The 20,146-nt window shown below is 45.3% G+C and overlaps 1 protein-coding gene across 1 annotated transcript in view; it reads left to right on the top strand.

Moving 5' to 3' along the window:
- The window catches only part of FZD6 (frizzled class receptor 6), a 107,393-nt gene extending 89,030 nt beyond the window's left edge, over positions 1 to 18,363 (top strand). The window contains exons 4-7 of the mRNA XM_075353026.1: positions 426 to 1,428; positions 7,614 to 7,762; positions 15,881 to 16,315; positions 17,707 to 18,363. Of these exons, the coding sequence (XP_075209141.1) occupies positions 426 to 1,428; positions 7,614 to 7,762; positions 15,881 to 16,315; positions 17,707 to 17,845 (1,726 nt within the window). The 3' untranslated portion in view covers positions 17,846 to 18,363. The remainder of the gene's footprint in view (positions 1 to 425; positions 1,429 to 7,613; positions 7,763 to 15,880; positions 16,316 to 17,706) is intronic.
- Positions 18,364 to 20,146: the final 1,783 nt, after the last annotated feature.

The following is a 20,146-nucleotide window of genomic DNA, read 5'->3' as shown; positions in this document are numbered from 1 at the left end:
TGTGGACGGGCGGGGACTAGGCTAAATGTGGGGGAGAGGGGGATAGGTTATGTAGACTATATATATATATGAGTGATGGGGACTAGGTCAGCAAAGCTTCATGGAAAGGGGGTGAAGGACAGTCCCTGATTATATCCAAGATATAGTTTAATTGCGCTAGGTGCCAAGATCCTCTGGTGTTCCCCTGAAACCAGAGCTGTGTGTGTGAAGGGGCTGACCGCTCCTTGCAAGAGCGGAGATGGCTCTTGTCTTTTACATAGACAAAAAAATAAAAGTTACCTCTTAGGAGATTCTTCTTGCTTTTAAGGTTTTCAAGGTTTGTTTTGAAGGTTGTCAACCATAGCTACTCCCAGATTTTACATTACACATCTCTAGAGGAGTGAATATGTAAACAGATTCATCCATATTTTTTTTTCCTCCTCCAGGTTGGAAGACTGTACTGCACCAAAGACCCCAGAGAAGGAACAAAGCACAAACACACCAGCAGAAAAAATCCAAAAGGACTACGGGTTTTGGTGCCCACGACACTTGAAAACCTTCCAAGTGACTGGCTACAAATTTTTGGGTGTAAATCACTGTGCACCGCCGTGCCCCAACATGTACTTTAAAAAAGAAGACTTGGACTTTGCCAAGAATTTCATTGGCATCATTTCAATCATATGTCTTTGTGCCACACTCTTCACATTCCTCACATTTCTGATCGATGTGAAAAGGTTCAGATACCCCGAGAGGCCAATTATTTTTTACTCCGTCTGTTACAGCATTGTATCGCTCTTATACTTCATTGGGTTCGCTATGGGGAACTCTATCTCCTGCAACGAGGCTCATAAAGACTTTGCAGATGAAGACACAGTGGTGCTTGGTTCCCAGAACAAAGCGTGTACAGTCATCTTTATGCTTCTGTATTTCTGTACTATGGCCGGTACCATATGGTGGGTCATGCTTACCATCACGTGGTATTTGGCAGCCGGTCAGAAATGGAGCTGTGAGGCCATAGAGCAGAAGTCAATGTGGTTTCATACTGTGGCTTGGGGTATTCCCGGGATCCTCACAATCATACTTTTGGCAATGAACAAGGTGGAAGGAGACAATATTAGTGGGGTCTGTTTCGTTGGACTTTATGACCAATACGTGTCCACGTACTTTGTGCTCCTACCTCTTTGTTTCAGCGTCTTCATTGGCCTTTCTCTGCTCCTTGCTGGGATTATATCGTTAAACAATGTGAGACAAGTGATACAACATGACGAGAGAAACCAGGAGAAGTTGAAAAAATTCATGATCCGTATTGGGGTTTTCAGTGGCACTTACCTTGTTCCTCTAGGAATATTACTGTGCTGTAATGTCCATGAACTCTTGTCTAGATCTTCTTGGGAAATGACTTGGGTTGCAGACCACTGCCAGGAGTACCATATTCCTTGTCCATATCAGGTACTGTTTTTTTATTCTTTGTTTCAGGTTTTCTTTATCGATGTTCTATTTCTTTAATCGTGAATTTGTCCAAGATGATAAAATTCATAGGTTCACCTTGAAAGTCCCATTGTTGTAAGTCCACATAGAATTTTTGCTATGGTGAGGATACAGAAAATGCTAATCTCTTTGAATTGGATTTTATTGGCTTTATATGTGGGGCAGGACCATAGCATACCGATATGACTTTCGAAGTTGGGGTCACATTTCCACATATCCCCAATTACTGTAAATAACACTTGGTAGCTGATGGGCAGGAAGAGAGTTGGGCAAGTGCCAACGGAATAGGGAAGTGCAGTGTTTTTATTGAAAAATTCCTAAAGGATTTTTTCCGTTTTACAAAGTTATTGCATATTGTTGGGATATACCATCACATTATGATCATTGGAGATGTGACCTCTGAAAATTTATAAAAAAAAAAAAATGGGACAGCAGCCCTAATTTTAGTTTTCTTCAAAATTTTCCCTATAAAACTACATCTCCAGTCACCTAGATGCAGGGCACTGCAGTGCAGTCTTATACTTTCTAAATCTGTGAAATAGCCCTTTTCATTCTCTGAATTGGTGAGGTCAAACAATCATAACATCAAAATAGATTTCTTTAAAGTCCCCCCTACACATTAGTTAGCTGTCTGATGAACGATAGTTTGGCCAACAACTGTCTCGCCCGTTCTCCTATACACAGGAGCGCTTGCTCTGCCAAGGGTTCCTGTGCTCTCTGAGAAAGCCGCTGCCATACATTTTTGCGGTGGCTTATCTCTAGAAAACAAAAGAATTGGCAGTTCAAAATCTGACATTCCGGGTCCTTTATTCCCCCAACAGCATCTGTCAGAGACCCCCATACACATTAGATTGTCAGCAAAACCTTTGGCCAACATTAATCTGTGTATCAGGGCATTTAGATGGGAATGCCCACTTTAATTCTTACATTGAAAACTGATTTGTTAACTACTAGTGATGGGCAAATCCACAGATAGAATCGGCGGATCCAACCAGATTTTTTTTATATATATATATATATATATATATATATATATATATATATATATATATATATATACTAGAAGGTGGCCCGATTCTACGCATCGGGTATTCTAGAATTTACGTATTGTGTAGTTCATGTATGATTTTTGTTATATATATATATATATATATATATATATATATATATATATATAGAGAGAGATGTTGTTGTCTGTAGTTACCAAGTGTTTGTGTAGGCGCTGTACATGTTCTGGGTGTTGTCTGGGTGTGACGGGGGGTGAGAGCGGTGTTGTATGTGTGTTGCGTGTGTTGCGTTGTTTGTGGAGCGCTGTGTGTCTGTAGCGTTGTGTGTGTGTTGCGCGGTTTGTGTGTGTGTGGTGTGTTTTGGGGGGAGGTATGTTTTGAGCAATGTGTGTGTTGTGCGGTATGTGCGTATATTTGTGTGTGCCGCGGTGTTTGTGTGTGCAGCGTTGTCTGTGTGTGCAGCGTTGTCTGTATGTGTGGGTGTCTGTGTAGGGCAGTTGTTTGTGGTTCCCAGTGTGTGTGTGTGGTGTGTTGTGCAGTGCGCGTGTGTGTGTGTGTGTGTGTGTGTGTGTGTGTGTGTGCATCAGCCTCTCTTCTCTCAGCCTACCTCTCCCAGCCTCCCTCCTCCCAGCCTCCCTCAGCATCAGCCTCCCTCTCCCAGCCTCCCCAGCATCAGCCTCCGCCAGCATCAGCCTCTCTCCTTCCAGCCTCCTCCAGCATCAGCCTCCGTCTCCCAGCCTTCCAAGGATCAGCCTCTCTCCTCCCAGCCTCCGTCCTCCCAGCCTTCCCCAGCATCAGCTTTCCCCTCCCAGCCTCCCTCAGCATCAGCCTTCCCCAGCATCAGCCTCTCTCCTCCCAGCCTCAGCCTCTCTCCTTCCAGCCTCCCCCAGCATCAGCCTCTCTCCTTCCAGCTTCCCTCAGCATCAGCCTCCCGTTCCCAGCCTTCCCCAGCATCAGCCTCTCTCCTCCCAGCCTCCTTCCTCCCAGCCTCCGTCTCCCAGCCTCCCTCAGCATCAGCCTTCCGCTCCCAGTCTCCCCCAGCATCAGCCTCCCCAAGCATCAGCCTCCACCAGCATCAGCCTCTCTCCTTCCAGCCTCCCCCAGCATCAGCCTCTCTCCTTCCAGCGTCCCTCAGCATCAGCCTCCCGTTCCCAGCCTTCCCCAGGATCAGCCTCTCTCCTCCCAGCCTCCTTCCTCCCAGCCTCCCTCTCCCAGCCTCCCTCAGCATCAGCCTTCCGCTCCCAGTCTCCCCCAGCATCAGCCTCCCCAAGCATCAGCCTCCACCAGCATCAGCCTCTCTCCTTCCAGCCTCCCCCAGCATCAGCCTCTCTCCTTCCAGCCTCCCTCAGCATCAGCCTCCCGTTCCCAGTCTTCCCCAGGATCAGCCTCTCTCCTCCCAGCCTCCTTCGTCCTAGCCTCCCTCAGCATCAGCCTTCCCCTCCCAGTCTCCCCCAGCATCAGCCTCCCCAAGCATCAGCCTCCACCAGCATTAGCCTCTCTCCTTCCAGCCTCCCCCAGCATCAGCCTCCCCATGCATCAGCCTCTCTCCTTCCAGCCTCTCTCCTTCCAGCCTCCCCCAGCATCAGCCTCCTCTTCCCAGCCTTCCCCAGGATCAGCCTCTCTCCTCCCAGCCTCCTTCCTCCCAGCCTCCCTCTCCTAGCCTCCCTCAGCATCAGCCTTCCGCTCCCAGCCTCCCCAAGCATCAGCCTCCACCAGCATCAGCCTCCCTCGTCCCAGCCTCCCCCACCATCAGCCTCTCTCCTCCCAGCCTTCCCCATGATCAGCCTCTCTGCTCCCAGCCTCCTCCAGCACGCCGTGCTCCTCTGCCGACACTCACACACCCGATCGCATCCACTCACACACACCCGATCGCATCCACTCACACACACCCGATCGCATCCACTCACACACACCCGATCGCATCCACTCACACACACCCGATCGCATCCACTCACACACACAGACGATATCGCACATACGCGCTTATACTCACAACATCCGGGGATATCACATGCTTCTGGCCATGTGATCTTCCGGCAGGTCCTGGAAGATCACAACAGCACAGTATCGAGGCTGAGAAGCAAACGATATCCCAGGATGTTGTGAGTATGTGGATGCGATGTGATGTGTGTGTGTGTGAGTGTGATCTGATTTGTGTGTGTGTATGTGTGTGCTGTTATGTGTGTGTGCTGTTATGTGTCTGTGTTTTCCGGCGCTGCAGGACCTTGATGTGTGGATGCGATGTGATGTGTGTGTGATGTGTGTGTGAGGTGTGTGTGAGAGTGAGTGTGAGCCGCTGTACACTGTTAACTATGATACACATCGGGTAACTAAGGGACCTTAGTTACCCGATGTGTATAATGGTTACCAGCGTTCACGGCCTCCGTGAAGATCCCAGCATCGCAAGGTTATGTCTGGCGCTGCTGGGATCCTGACGGAGCCGGTGTAGAAGCAAGCGATATCCCAGCATGTTGTGATGTGTGAGGTGTGTGTGAGAGTGAGTGTGATCTGATGTGTGTGTGTGTACTCACCTGGGAATCGGAGCCCCGTGTCAGTTGGGCCAGAGCGAGCGTGGATTGCGTGAGGGGGGCGGGGCCTGCAGAGAGCCGGGGCGAGAGGCCAATCCGTGTGGGGGGGCGGGGCCATGGCGAGCCCAGCGGCCAATCAGCTTTGTGTCACCGTAAGGACACAATTTCGGAGCATGACAGATAGACAGACAGACAGACAGACAGAATAAGGCAATTATATATATAGATATATATATATTTAGTTTTCTTAAAAAAAAAAAACAACAACCCGATTAATGACTGGAATTAATTTTGAATATCCGGCCGAACGCCAATCCCATATAAATCTATGGGGACCCAAATATTATGCTTTAAAACGGTGGTAGAAAGAGCCGGGGGAATTAGGGCGCATTATACTTAGTCTCCCGTGAGGCTGTAAAACTATTTCCGGTGCTCAGCGTCTGATTGCTTGCAGTCAGACCATGCCTCCACCCTCTGTGACAGTGTGTCTGATTGCTTGAAATCACACATGCTGTCTGCGGGTCAATAGTGGTGTAAAAATAAATTTTAAAAAATGGTGTACGGTCCCCTCATATTATGAAACCCAGCACAGGTGAAGCATACAGCTACAGGATGCAGCCTCCAGCCAGGAGCTTATCTTGGTTGTGTATCAAACTAAGAAGGACCCCATGCGCAGCTTTTTTAAAAATTATTTAAAGAAATCATTTTTAAAAACAGGCTGTGGCCCTCCTAATTTTGATACCCAGCCATGATAAAGCACACAGCTGGGTGCTGGTATTCTGGTTATTGGGCCCCCCCAGCCTAAAAATAGCAGCTTGCAACCACCATCCCAGGACAATTGGGATAGCCTGGTAAAGTGCTGGGGTTGTTGCATCTAATTATTGCAACAATTCTGGGTAGCTGCTATTTTTAGGCTGGGGGGCAATAACCATGGGTCTCCCCATCCTGAGAATACCAGCCCTCAACTGCTGGCTTCATAATGGCTGGGTATCAGGGGACTGCACACCGTTTTTGTTTAATTATTATTTATTTAAATATTTTAAAGTAGCCGCATGGAATCCCTCTTATTTTGAAACATAGGCAAGATCAGTGCACGGCAGGGGGCTGCAGCCTGTAGCCGTGGGCTTTATCTGTGCTGGGTATGATAATAAACTGTGCCAGTTTTTTTATTTGTTTTTACACCACTATAGACATGCAGAAAGTATGTGTGATTCCAAGCAGTCAGACAAGTTCACACAGAGTGGGGGCGCGGTCTGACTTCAACCAATCAGAAAAACCAGGTGGGCGGGGAAGCAGTGAATATGTATGATGGTAATGAGCAGCCCTGAAAGTAGTTTTACAGTCCCCTGGGAGACTCTGTAAGTAGAACGCTCCTGCTTATCCCTAATTTCTTTATTTTTCCTTTTATTTATTTTTTTTTATTATCCAGACGTCCGGACCCCGGTTAGTTACATGGAGTTCTCTGTGAAGTCTGTGCCCGGGATAGGTGCACGGATACTAGGTATCCCGCACAGATTCCGAAGTGTACAGTCCGCGATCACCCATCACTATTAACTACTGTTATGTCCTGGTGGTGGAAACACTGGACCGTACACCGGACTTCCCCAGTGAGGCAACCTGGCCGGTCACCCCGCCAGAGGGCCCTGATGCACGGCAGCCAAAGCACTACTGGTAGCAAGATAGTCCGTTCAAGGAACTGGGAAGTAGATGTCTCTGGGGCCACATAGTTCCTGAAGGTAGTCCGGGTGACGAGACTCAGGTTCAGATGCCAGGCTGTGACGTCAGGCGGAATCCGGAACCAGCTGAGCGAGAGGGCAGGTCACCAAACGGAACGCGGAACGGAAACAGGTGGGACTGAGGAGGTGGTGGGATCCTCAGAAGACAGTCACCGACAGGGGTCCTGGGACATCCGTGAACAGGACCGGTTGGCGTAGCAGGACAGGCTCTGTCAGACCAGGTTAATACCGGACAAGGCAAAAGGGGGACCTGAACTCATAGCTCACTAAACACGTAGAACAGGCCCCTCCCACCTAAAAGGAAGATCCTCTTATACCCAGTACCTGCATAGGCAATATCCTGTTTCTGGATGCCGGCCCTTTAAGAGGTCAATGACCGCGCGCCCTAATGCGCATGCGCAAGGCCCGAGTGCCGGCGGCCAGAGCAGGGAGCGGTGCAGAGGAAGCAAAAGTGCCCGGCAGAGAGTCTTGCGTCGTAGAGGAGCGCCTGGAGCGAGGAACAGGACGCATGGAGGACGCAGGAGAGGGCGCAGGGTGAGCGCGGAGAAGGGAGCCGGAGGCCGGAACGGTGAGTAAGGAGCGCCGTCGGGGACCGGGGAGCGTGACAACTACTAATAGGGATTGGTAGAAAAAGTAATCTTGGAGAATTTAATTATTGTCCATCTGACAGCTATTCAGCTACACTTTATGGACCATTGTTGGTCAAGTGGATTCTGAAGTTGCCTCCTTGGTCACCTAAAGAGTTTTTTCACCTTGGGTGTGGAAAAAAATGTATAAAGCCTTATAACATTTTTAAGGCATTATAGGAAAACTGTATTTTGTAGACCTTGTAATTAGCAAATTAGTATTATATCTTTTGTCTTATTTTTCTGCAGCCAAAGCATTTGTCCAGACCAGACCTTGGCTTATTTCTTACCAAATATGTGATGACTTTAATCGTTGGGATCTCGGCTATTTTCTGGGTTGGAAGCAAAAAAACCTGCTCTGAATGGTCCAACTTTTTTCACAGAAACAAAAAACAAGAGTAAGATTGTTTCTATTTATGTTTACATTTTGCACTTTTTATGTCTTTTATTTGTAGAACACCTTTTTGACAAATTGAGAAACAAATAGCTGCAGTTTTGAGAAAATTGTGGCAGAAACTCCAATATCACCACAAGGCGTTGTTGCATAGCAAAACAATGGCCACTCTATTGGACAGGATCATTTTTCTTAAGACCAAGCGGGTCACCTTACATTATGCAGCTGTGATCTTTTAATTCTTTGTGTGGCTGTAGGCTGGTTTCATGTCAACCACATCAAAGCAGAATATATATTTACATGCAGATAATAGAAATATTATTCAGTCGTCTGCCAGGAATATTCTGGTGAATGAACATCTTTAGAGGAATAGAAAGATAAGGTCACAATGATCTGAATACAATGGCCGGTAGGGTTATTGCCTTAAAGGGGGATATATAGCCCTTATTATTTTTATACTTAAAACAAAATAGTGGTGCATGATTTTTTTTTTTTTCTTTTCATCTGGTCTGTTTTTATTTTTACCTATTTTTTAATAATTATTATTATTGTTTCTGTACATGATACATATAGCCACCACATGGACTATTATTAGCAATAGTCTTCAGCTGACCGACTGACTAGGAGAATTTTCTGGGCATGCTCTGTGACATATGTAAAGGTTGTTGGGCATTGAAGGGGAGGAGGTGAGCTGTTCCTATTGCCTATTGTGGATCATGTGATCAAAAAGTCCTCCAAAGCAGCGGCGGCTCTCTGCTGTGTATGATAGCAGAGGAAGGACATGGTGGCCAAAGGCAAAAAGGATTTTACCTCCAAAATGATATTTGATCGGCATCTCTTTAATGAGGTTGGTCACTACTTTTACAATGTTTGATCGGCCAGAATCTGACACCCGACACCCCTGCCGATCAGATGTTCTTGGTGCCGACGACGGCAGTAGGTGAACAGAAATGCTCATTTCTGGAGCTGCCCTATCTTCTGATAGTACCTGGCCGTGGCCGCTATCAGTTGATGGGGCAGCTCCGGAACTGAGCACTTCCGGGCACTTGCACTGAGAACAGCTGATCGGCGGGGTGTCAGACCCCGGCCAGTCAGACATTGATGACCTAAGGAGAGGCCATCATTGTAAAAGTAGTGGCCAACTTCTTTAAGGACTTAAGTGGTACCATTAAAGAAGACTACCTACATGTAATAAATATACTTTTACCTCCCTTAGGAAACAAAATCCAGTAGGATCTGTGGGAACTATCAGAGCACATTCTATTTTCATCATTACACATAAATCCTTCAAATAATTCCCTTAGTATATTGTTAAGTTTTACTGTTCCTACAATTTTTGGTCACTCTCCCACGCAACCTAGCTACAGAAGCTGAAGTCACAGATTGGATCGATTAGCAGAGATCATCAAAGATGTGCAGTACCCAGTTGCGAGTCTCTGATCCAGTCCACTTCTGCAGCCGGCATCCTAGTCCCGGTATCTCCCGGTCCCTGTGAGTTTTCATGACCACGCCGAGCCTATGAAGCAGAAGCTACATATATGCTGATGGAGGAGACTGTTATATATAAATGTGACAGTCTGCCAATTTCACTATGAGCTGATTTGTCCTTTATCTAAAGTGTATCTGGAATTCTTCAAAAGCTTCATCTAAGATATCATCCAATTTCTTTTATGTCTATGCTGTTTCTCTCGAAGAGAGAGTGTCTATTACTTTGTGCGTGCGTCAGGAAATAACATAATGCCAGATGTTGTGGTCTAGACAAGTCACAAGGCTTGTTTGTTCCCTCATCACCTTTTTGGCCGGTTCTTCTTTGGACCTCCGGCTTGGGTCTGCTGACTTGCACCTCTGTGGTTAATTCCTGCCATTAAGAAAGCCTCCGTCTTGGATGAGGTCTGGTATAAAGGCCAGCTAGCATTTCCTTTCCTCTGTGGTATGTGTTCTCTGCTTTATATTCCATTTAATGTCAGCAGGGGACATGTCGGCCTAGAGCAGGAATTACCAATCTCATGTAGTACTGTGCACCCAGTCTGTCTAATCGGCACATATTTTGTTTTTTTCTGACATTTCTCCATGTTCGGCTGAAACCTAATCCGTTTACCTGCAGGTTGTGGTAGGATTCTTACATGACATGTGCTCGGTTTCGAATTCAGACTCTACGTTCTAGAAACTCCTGACAACATTAAAGTCCTGTTAATGACAACAATGAAGAGTAGCAGAGTAATGTGACCATCACCTTTTAAGGCCATGTTTACATGTTGAGTATTTTGTCAGTATTTTACCTCCATATTTGTAAGGGAAAACTAGGAGTGGATATAGAATACAGATGTGGTGCTCGTATTTCTCTTCTACTTTTCCTCTGATTGTTCCACTTCTGGTTCTGGTTTTGACTTAAGGGGGCTTTACACGCTACGACATCGCTAATGCGAACTCGTTGGGGTCACGGAATTGGTGACGCACATCCGGCCGCATTAGCGATGCCGTTGCGTGTGACACCGATGAGCGATTTTGCATCGTTGCAAAAACGTGCAAAATCGCTCATCGGTGACATGGGGGTCCATTCTCAAAAATCGTTACTGCAGCAGTAACGAGGTTGTTCCTCGTTCCTGCGGCAGCACACATCGCTCCGTGTGACACCGCAGGAACGAGGAACCTCTCCTTACCTGCCTTCCGGCCGCTATGCGGAGGGAAGGAGGTGGGCGGGATGTTACGTCCCGCTCAGCTCCGCCCCTCCGCTGCTATTGGGCGGCCGCTCAGTGACGTCGCTGTGACGCCGCACGGACCGACCCCTTAGAAAGGAGGCGGGTCGCCGGGCAGGTAAGTATGTGTGATGGGTCTGGGCAATGTTGTGCGCACGGGCAGCGATTTGCCCGTGTCGCGCAACAGATGAGGGCGGGTACCCACACTAGCGATATCGGGACCGATATCGCAGTGTGTAAAGCCCGCTTAACGAGGGCATGAATACATCCCACAAGATGCACGTCTGATAGCTTTGTCCATGGAGCACATACTAAATGGGGAGAAGCAGCGCAGATAAAGCAGAAGCACAAAAGAAAACTCGTAAAAATAAATCACCAAACTATTTCTTGTGTTAACTATGTGTTTAAAGAGGTTGTCCCCTACTTTTACATTGATGGGCTATCCTTAGAATAGGTCATCAATGTCAGATTGGCCAGGGTCTGACACTTCACACCCCCGCCTATCAGCTGTTCTCAGTGCCGGCGGTGGCAGCAGGCAGCTGGAAATGCACAGTCTTCTGATAGCGGCTGCACATCCACCTCCGATTGAACTGAATGGGAGGCAGATGTGCAGTACCCAACCGCGGCCGGTATCAGAAGACCGAGCAACTCTGGAACTGAGCATTTCCGGCTGCCGCCGGCGGCACAGAACGGCTGATCAGTGAGAGTGTGGGGTGTCGGACCTGGCCGATCTGACATTGATGACCTATCCTAAGGATAGGCCATCAATGTAAAAGTAGTGGACAACCAATTAAACTATGCACTTATCTGATGCCCTTTCACTTAAAATGCAGCCCTCACTCCAACAACCCTAAGTATATATAAGTATAGATGTACTGAACAAAGAAAGCCAATGCGGGACCGCACCACCATATTACCTGCTCCTGTGCCACGGGTGACTGGAAGGAAGTGTAGGCTCCCCTGTGGACCTTGTTCAGTGGTGCTCGCTATGTGAAGTCCAGGTGGAAAGATGTCCCTTGAGCAACAGTTCCCCACATACAGTATGATGGCCCCCAAGTAAACTTTACTGAACCCAGTAAACACAAAATATGAGGGACTCCACATTTCCCCAAATAGGATGATGGCCACCTGCGCGGTATGCTATCCACCCCACTCACACACCTATGATGGCCACCATGTCTCCCTCTCACACTTGCACATACAAGCCTCCACAGAGTATGATGGAGATCCACCTCCCTCTAAACATCACATGCTGTATGATGGCCCATACAGTTTACCCCAACTAAGATTGACAATTTAAAAAAAATGTAATATATGAATATATAACGACTCTCCTAATCCGGTTCCCCTGTTGCTCCATTCTGTGCTGTGTCTGAGGCTCTGTGCAGCAGGAGCGATCCTGTGATGTCATCACACCTGCTTCTCCAAGTCTCAGACAATAGCTCTGTCCGCCAAGATTGTATTCAATGGCATCTGCATCCTGAAAATGTAGATACCGATGAAATTAAGACATGGGGCAGCCCTGATAAACATCCAAAGGGCAAGATGTGGGCTGCTGCACACACCTTGCCCTGGTCTACCTTAGGCCGGAGTGACTAGCGCGAGTCTCGCACACCCGGCACGGCCGCACACTCTACGGACACGAGCGTCTCAGCTGCATAGAAATATATGTCAGGAGAGTGTGCGGCCATGCCAGGTGATGCGATGCGAGACTCCAGCCTTAGACTAATAATATCATACAAATCTGCCCATAGGGTATACCCATTTTGGATGTTTTTTGTTGTATTTTTTTTTTTTTTTTGTTTTCCAAGCAAAATTGTTTTACTTCTAATTCTGCCTCCTCGGTTTTAGGCATGTAAGTTATAAACAACAATAAACTGGATGATAAAAGTAGATTTCTAAATCTTAGTTGATTGATAGCATCATAATTAGGGATGATCGAATACTTCGATTATCCGGCTTCGCAAATATTTTCCGAATGCCTCACCGCTATTCGACTATTCGCGAATATTCAATGCGCAATGTAAGACTATGGGAAACCCGAATAACAACTATTCGGGCTTCCCATAGACTTACATTGTGCATCGAATAGTCGAATAGCGGCGAGGTATTCAGAAATTATTCGCGAAGCCGGATAATCGAAGTATTCAATCATGTCTAATAATAATGTTCCATATTCTGGTTGCAAAGTCCCACAAAGTCAACCAACACAGCTTGTTTATATTAAGAAAAAATTCAGCTTACCTGCAGCTGAGGAGCGGTAAAATCCTGAGACTACTACTTATATCTTCCCGGTAGTCATTTACTTCCAGACATAGTGGTGGTGCAGGGAGCGGTTAGTCACCAGTCACTATAGTGTAAGTGCGGCTGTATTCACTCCCGATGCTTTGATTGACAGCCTGCAGCGCGTGTGTGATGACTGTCATTCACAGTGTTAGAGAGTCATTATAGTCACACTCACTTAGTAAGTGGTGACTGGAAGCGAGCGGCTGCGGGCTGCATATAGGTAGCTTGAGATCAGTAAGGGTCTAAGGGGCACTTTGCACACTACGACATCGCTAGCCGATGCTTGCGATGCCGAGCACGATAGTCCCCGCCCCTGCCGCAGCTGCTTTATCTTGTGATAGCTGCCGTAGCGAACATTATCGCTACGGCAGCTTCACATGCACTCACCTGCCCTGCGACATCGCTCTGGCCGGCGACCCCCCTCCTTATTAAGGGGGCGGGTCGTGCGGCGTCATAGCGACATCACACGGCAGGCGGCCAATAGAAGCGGAGGGGCGGAGATGAGCGGGACGTAAACATCCCGTCCACCTCCCTCCTTCCGCATAACCGGCGTGAGCCGCAGGACGCTGGTAGGAGATGTTCCTCGCTCCTGCGGCTTCACACACAGCGATGTGTGCTGCCGCAGGAACGAGGAACAACATTGGACCGTCACAGCAGGGTAATTATGGAATTCCCCGACGCTACACTGATGATACGATTACGACGATTTTGCGCTCGTTAATCGTATCATCTAGGATTTACACACTACGATGTCGAGAGCGACGCCTGATGTGCGTCACTTTCGACATGACCCCACCGACATCGCACTTGCGATGTTGTAGTGTGCAAAGTGCCCCTAACACCAGCCAACCCCACCGTCATCTGTTATTGGCTATGGCAGCCTTTCTTCTCCCATTGAAGAGAATAAGCATATCCACTGATTTTCAAAAATTGATCAGTTTTCTTATGGATAGGTCATCAGTATAAGCCCAGACAACCCCACGTTAACAATCATCAGCTATAGATGGACGTCAAGGTCAACTGAACTTGCTGGAGCGGCCAACTGTTCTAATGTGTGAGATGTTTGTTCGTCAGGGAAGGGAAAACCATTTTGCTGAATATCATATTGCCTAATATTCTTGCTGTCAAAGCAGAGGTGTCTGATAATGATGTTCTCACCACTCTATATGGAAGACACATGCATGCTCGGCTCAGCCGAATGTGCATGTGTATAGAAAAATCAGGAGCAATAGTTCTCAGCCAAAGGAACATTTATTTTATGGACCTTTTTATTATGGCAGACTGCATACTAGTCTTTGAAGTAGATTATTGTACATCTCAACAGCTCTTACTGTAAAGAACTCTTACCTGTAATTTTACCTAGAAAATGAAAACCTTCCAGTGCTTGCCTTTTTAGTAAAGTGTGACCCATAGCTGACAATTAGTTTCTGCCACAGTCTGGAGACGGACGTGCTTCAGTTTTCATCCTCCTTTTGCAGTGCTTACTGCTTAGTATCAGCCTCCATTATACATTAGTCTACCGCTTCAATTAGAGACCATTCTATCTGTGCTGCCAAACTTACATACTGGATATTCGATGCTCCCAATAGCTGATCAGTGGGGCTGTCAGGTCATCCATATCAGATCTAAGTCCTGGACAAACCCTTGAAAGGAAATGTTCAATCAGAAAATGACCCATTGCTTTAATTCAGGCTTTCGTGCGTTGTGTAATTTTTTAAAATGCTTTTTTTGTTTCATATCACAATTACATTTTTATTTATAAGTAAAATTGGTAATTTTTGCACTTTTTATACTGCCCTCTTTATACTGCCCTCTAGAACTATGTGATCATTTTTTTTATTTTTTTTTTCATTTTGAGGAACAGTTTTCAGCAGGCTCATTATCATTAGTGGCAGGATTACAACAACAGGTAGCACTTCTATACACGGCTGATAACCCGGCATGCACCAATCACAAAAGTTGATTTCACAGGTGACCTTCTCCACCTTCCTTCACAATCACCTTTGCACACGCTCATTAGATGCTTCAGTACAAAAGATGGGGTGAGAGTCTGTTCATTGCTGCTAATGTACATGTAAATTTCCTGAAACAGAAAGTTGTAGTCCAATAAAGCCCTAATGGCCAGTATGAGAATTGCAAGATTTTTTTTTTTATTTATTTATTTATTTATTTTTTTACATTGTGATATGGAAAAAAATATATTTAACAAAAAAACCTGATTTAAAGGAAATCTGTCACAAGGTTTTTGCAACCCTGAGAGTAGCATAATGTAGAAACAGAGACCCTGATTCCAGCATTGTCACTTAGGCTGCTTTCACACATCCGGTTTTTGCAATGCGGCACAATCCGGCACTTTGCAGGAAAATCGCGTTTTTCCTGCATAGACTTTAATTAGTGCCGCATTGTGCCGCATGGACTTGCGTTCCGTCCGGTTTTTGCCGCATGCGGCAGATTTAGCCGATGCGGCGGCTGGATGGAACGTAGCCTGGCACGTTTTTTTTGTGCGGCAAAAAAAAAAAACTCATCGCGCCGCATCCGGCCGATGTGGTGCATTTTCCAATGCATCCCTATGGATGCCGGATGCGGCGCGATGCGGCAAAAAACGCATTTGTCCGCCGCATAGGGTTTTTGCCACTGCGCATGCTCAGTAGCATGCCGCAATCGGCAAAAACGGGACGGGCCGCATTTAAAAAATTTATGCAAAGGATGCGGTGTTTTCACCGCATCCGTTGCATAGGTTGCACAGCCGGATTGAGCCGCACCGCTCAAACCGGATGTGTGAAAGCAACCTTACTGAGCTGTTATTTTGATAAAATCAATGTTTTCCCTGGTGCAGATCTAGCAGTTTATACAGAGCTCATGAATATGCTGGACTACCTGCAGCATGCCAAGTCGTCCTGTAATGATAAGCTACTGCTGATTAAACAGTGATTTTATCAAAACTACATGAAGCAACCGAGTAAGTGACACATCACTGGAATCAGGATCTCTGCACCTACGTTATGCTGCTGTCAGATTAGGTGGCAAAAACCTGGTGACAGATTCCCTTTAAACAATACTTAACTTTTTTTTTCAGATGACACATTCCTTTAATGTATACTGTCTATTTCGTAAGTTTTAATGTGAGTCTTATGTTTTAGCCCCGTGACTGAGAGCAGAAGAGTCCTGCAGGAGTCCTGTGAATACTTCATCAAGCACAACTCTAAACCAAAGCACAAGAAGCATCATAGATCCAGTTCCCACAAGCTAAAGGTTCTCTCAAAGTCCATGGGAACAAGTACCACTGCGAAAGCAAACCATGGGGTGTCTGCGATGACCATCACCAGCCATGATTTTCTGGATAAAGAGACAGATGTGGATCTTCAAAGTACGAGGGGTCAGTTACCAAAGGAAGACCAAGAGTCAAGAAGTAGCATCTCGAAAACAAGAACAGACCCCCCAGCAGCAGAGGTGACTACACAGACATTACTGGAGAACTCGGAGGTCCCCACACAACAAAACGAGCCGAATAATTACCCCAGCGTGGGCAAAGGGAATGGCATAACTGGGAATATGCCAAAAAAGATTGAGGGCAGGTAAGAAATGTTGTGCTTCCTATATACTACACTGTCATTTGGTTGGGCTATTAGTTTGTTTTTATATTTTGTTTTTAACAACTTCTTCAAAAATAAAGTAACTTTATAGGAGTTTAAAACATCAGAAATAAAGTCTAAATCTTAGCCTTGTTTAATCGACGTTCGGAGCTGGAACTAACTTTTCATATTCTATAACGTGGCAAATATCAGTTCAATTTGAGTTCCTACTTGATGCCACTGGAGCATTGGTGGGCATCACGCTATCACACTGTGCTTTGCTCTAAACTCGACGATGACGGCATCAGGCCCTATAGAGACTCTGACACTACTAACTGTACTTTCTCTGGTGCTTCTGAGTTGCACAGGCAAGCTCGGGCATTGACCAGCTGTGTGCTCATTAGTGATCGGACTAATAGGAGTTAATTTCTGTTGGGTACCTTTTAGCTTACATGTTACAGGAGACCTATCACAGATACTCCCCACCTTTTTAAGAAGAATTTGTCATCCTACGCAGACTATAGCTTTCTGCTAAACTGGTCCATGTGCTGTTGTCTTCCAGTCTGGTGATTTACTGTATGTTGCTTGGTGTGCTGTAGAATTCTCTCTGTATCTGGTTATTTCCTCCCTGCTTTAGTTTTTCTCATTTTTACGTGTTGCCTGATTACTCTGGGTGATAGAGTTTTGTTTTCCCCTGTTTTTCTATCACTGTTGGTGTTTACATGTTCCTGTTTAGACCCCTCCCCCTGCTGTAGTAGGGAGGGGGTACTCGATCAGGGCTGGTCAGGAGAAGAGGTAGGAAGGCGGCCCAGACATCGTCACCATCAGACGTATCTCTGGGATCAAGGACAGCTAGGGCCTCCTAGCCTGAGGGCCAGTTTAGGAGCCTCAGTCCCCTATTATCTCCTGTGACCCCTTGACACACGCTGTCATTACGTGCAACTACGTGCAACTATCAAGTCATTTATCCACCCCTATTATCTATAGATTCAGTCAAGATGATTTGGATTGTTTGCTAAATTCTTTCTCAGAATTTATACGCAGAAAATGTTTCCGCTCAACAAAAATAGCTAAACTGGAAAGAGTAAAGGCCTCCATACACATTAGATGAAAGTCAACTCAACCTGCTGACTTAGGTCATGCCAGCCGACCATCTGATGGCCTACTTTTTGTTTTCAGAGAAGATAAGCTGCTGCCTATGGTGTTTGGCAGCTACTTTAGAAGAGCCACCCATTGGAAGTCGTGGCATAGTGAGCTTCCTCAAGTTTTGCTTTAGAACCCAATGGGTACATGTTACTCCACTGGTGCACTGTACAATATCTTGTGGGAAAAAAAATTGGGGGGAGGGGGGGAATACTTTAAATATATTTTAATCTCGTCTTTTCTGTCTTCAGTTTTCCAATTGAAAACCACTTGAGTGATCCGGCTCCATATCCTGAATCTCCACCTTCTGCTCCAAGTCCTACCGATGTGCTTCCACCATTACTCACCCACCAAGAAAAGGAACTTGGAACCATCACGCCGACTGCTTGAGGAATCCGACGGAGAGAACTATTGTCAGGTTTTTCATAGCATGAAGCGTGGAGTTGACACCCGACATGGATGTTTCATGAGACTGTAGAAAGTTTTGCACTTATTGTACAAAGTAAAGCATTTAATGTACAGTATGTCACGGCTCGGTATTGAGAACGCAGCCTTGGCATTAGTGACCCGCTAAGGACTGATCCATCCTTCAGAATGGACGCACCCGCGATTCCCTCTTTTTGTGTTATTTTTGTATTCTGTTACATTTTACAATGTAGATTTGTAAATATATTTGTATGTACGGACTTTCCTAACACATCTGTTATTCTGCAAATTGTAAGGTAAATGCATATTCACCATATTCTGTAGGTAGGTTGCAGGCTCACTTCTATGTTAGTCAGGACACTGATGGATAGGCTTACTGCCACTGTCTACTGATTATCTACTGCTTATGTTACATCCTCATGGTCAATTTAGTAGTTTTTTCACTGGAAATTATTTAAAATAAAAATACATTTTTAATAAACTGTTTTTGAATATTTTGTTTTAATTATGACCCATTTATAGATGGGGAAAGGCCAAAAATAAAAATAACAACAAATGCAAGACCTCCAAGACAAGACAAAACTTTCATTATTTGTTCTAAATTGATTGCTTGTCAGTCCTATAGTCCCATAGTTTTCGGGAAATCTCCTTCTTAACAGTGAATGTCTGCTGTAATCTCAAATTAATAGTCACTGAGTGCTGGTGGAGAAATCCAGACCACAAAGATTAGCTCTGGTATGCATTCCCTCTCAATGAAAATGCCCATGTGAAGTGCTTTATTTTTTTTACAAGCCATTTATAGAGCAGTAATGGGTTAATCTTTTAGTAAAATTCACAAGTATGCCATTGGCTATATTAAAGCATATGCAGAAAACCTGTGACGTTTATGCATTTTTTGGGACTTCTCCAGCCCCTCCAGGGTCTCCAACTCCATATCTTGCAGAGTTTTTGGCATGTAGCACCTCAGGCCAGATATTTGGACTTGCGCAGATAGCCAGTCTTTGTTATCAACATCTGCATTCTGTTCCTTTGTATCAGTCTTCAGATGCTGACCTATACATACTCGATTTCCCGATACCAGCAGTAATCAGAAAACGGGCTCTTCCTTCTTACTCATATAAAAAAGAAAGTTTAGTTATAGAAAAGCATATAGAAAAAAAAAATATTAAAATTACTATTCTCACAGTAAAAAGCATATAGAAAAATATTTTGTATTCTCACACACTTGCTATGTTTTGCCTTAAGTAATTTATTTGTTGTTCGGAAACTACAGATACCAGCATGCCCTTATGGCCAAGGATATGACCATAAGTTTTTGAACGTAAACAGTCCAATTACATGAAATTAGAAGGGATAGAAAAAAATCTTTTTTTTTTTTGTTTTTTTTTGGTTTTTTTTTAACTAACCGCCAATAAAATGAGGATCTAAATTTCGGTGCAGGCCTCTTGACCTGTTAGATCAGAAATAGAAAGAAAAGAACAGATTTAGAAAGAAAAAAAACACAAGTAGGAGACAGCACTACCATTTATAATGGTGCAAAAAAAATAAAAGATTTACCGTATTTTTCGTATTATAAGACATACCACAAATTTAGAGGAGAAAAAAAGGTTAAAAAAATGGTGTCCGTCTTCTAATCCGGTGGTGTCTTACCGGGTGGAGGGGGGGCTTTGCGGTGGTGGAGTGGGGGTCACAGGAGGCAGAATTTTGCTTGAGCGTGAGTGACATGACTGATTCCCAGCAAAAGGCCACCCTAATGACTGAAAATAAAGGTCTGTACTGGATTTACCTAAGCATATAAACTCTTTTCTAAGATAAATACATGGATTTTTTCCTTTAAATGCATGGCGAACCATAAAAACCCATTTAGACATGTTGTTATTTGGTGACCTTATGTAAACCTGCTAAACAAACTATCAAAACAATTGATTGCCACGTGATTAGGCCATGATAGTGTGGCACCCTGTGCCTAGTCGCCACAAATAATATCACACAATTACATGTGTATTGCCATCTGTATAACATGTATTGTAAGCCAAAGGGCTGCTTCTCACTTGCGAGTTTCTCGCAGTAGAGCAATGCGAGAAAATCTCGCATTAGAATCGGACACATGTTAGTGAATGATTCAGCTCTCATCTGCGATTTTTTTCTCAGTCCAAATCGGACTGAGAAAAAAATCGCAGCATGCTGCTTTTTTGCGAGTTTCTACTGCGAGTCTCTCCAATGCAAGTCTATGGGAGCGTGTAAAAAATCGCATGTCACGGGACG

The sequence above is a fragment of the Anomaloglossus baeobatrachus genome, chromosome 6 (assembly GCF_048569485.1).
Source record: "Anomaloglossus baeobatrachus isolate aAnoBae1 chromosome 6, aAnoBae1.hap1, whole genome shotgun sequence".
Lineage (NCBI taxonomy): Eukaryota > Metazoa > Chordata > Amphibia > Anura > Aromobatidae > Anomaloglossus > Anomaloglossus baeobatrachus.
Note: the sequence above shows the minus strand (reverse complement) of the source record. Positions and strands in the feature narration are given on the sequence as shown.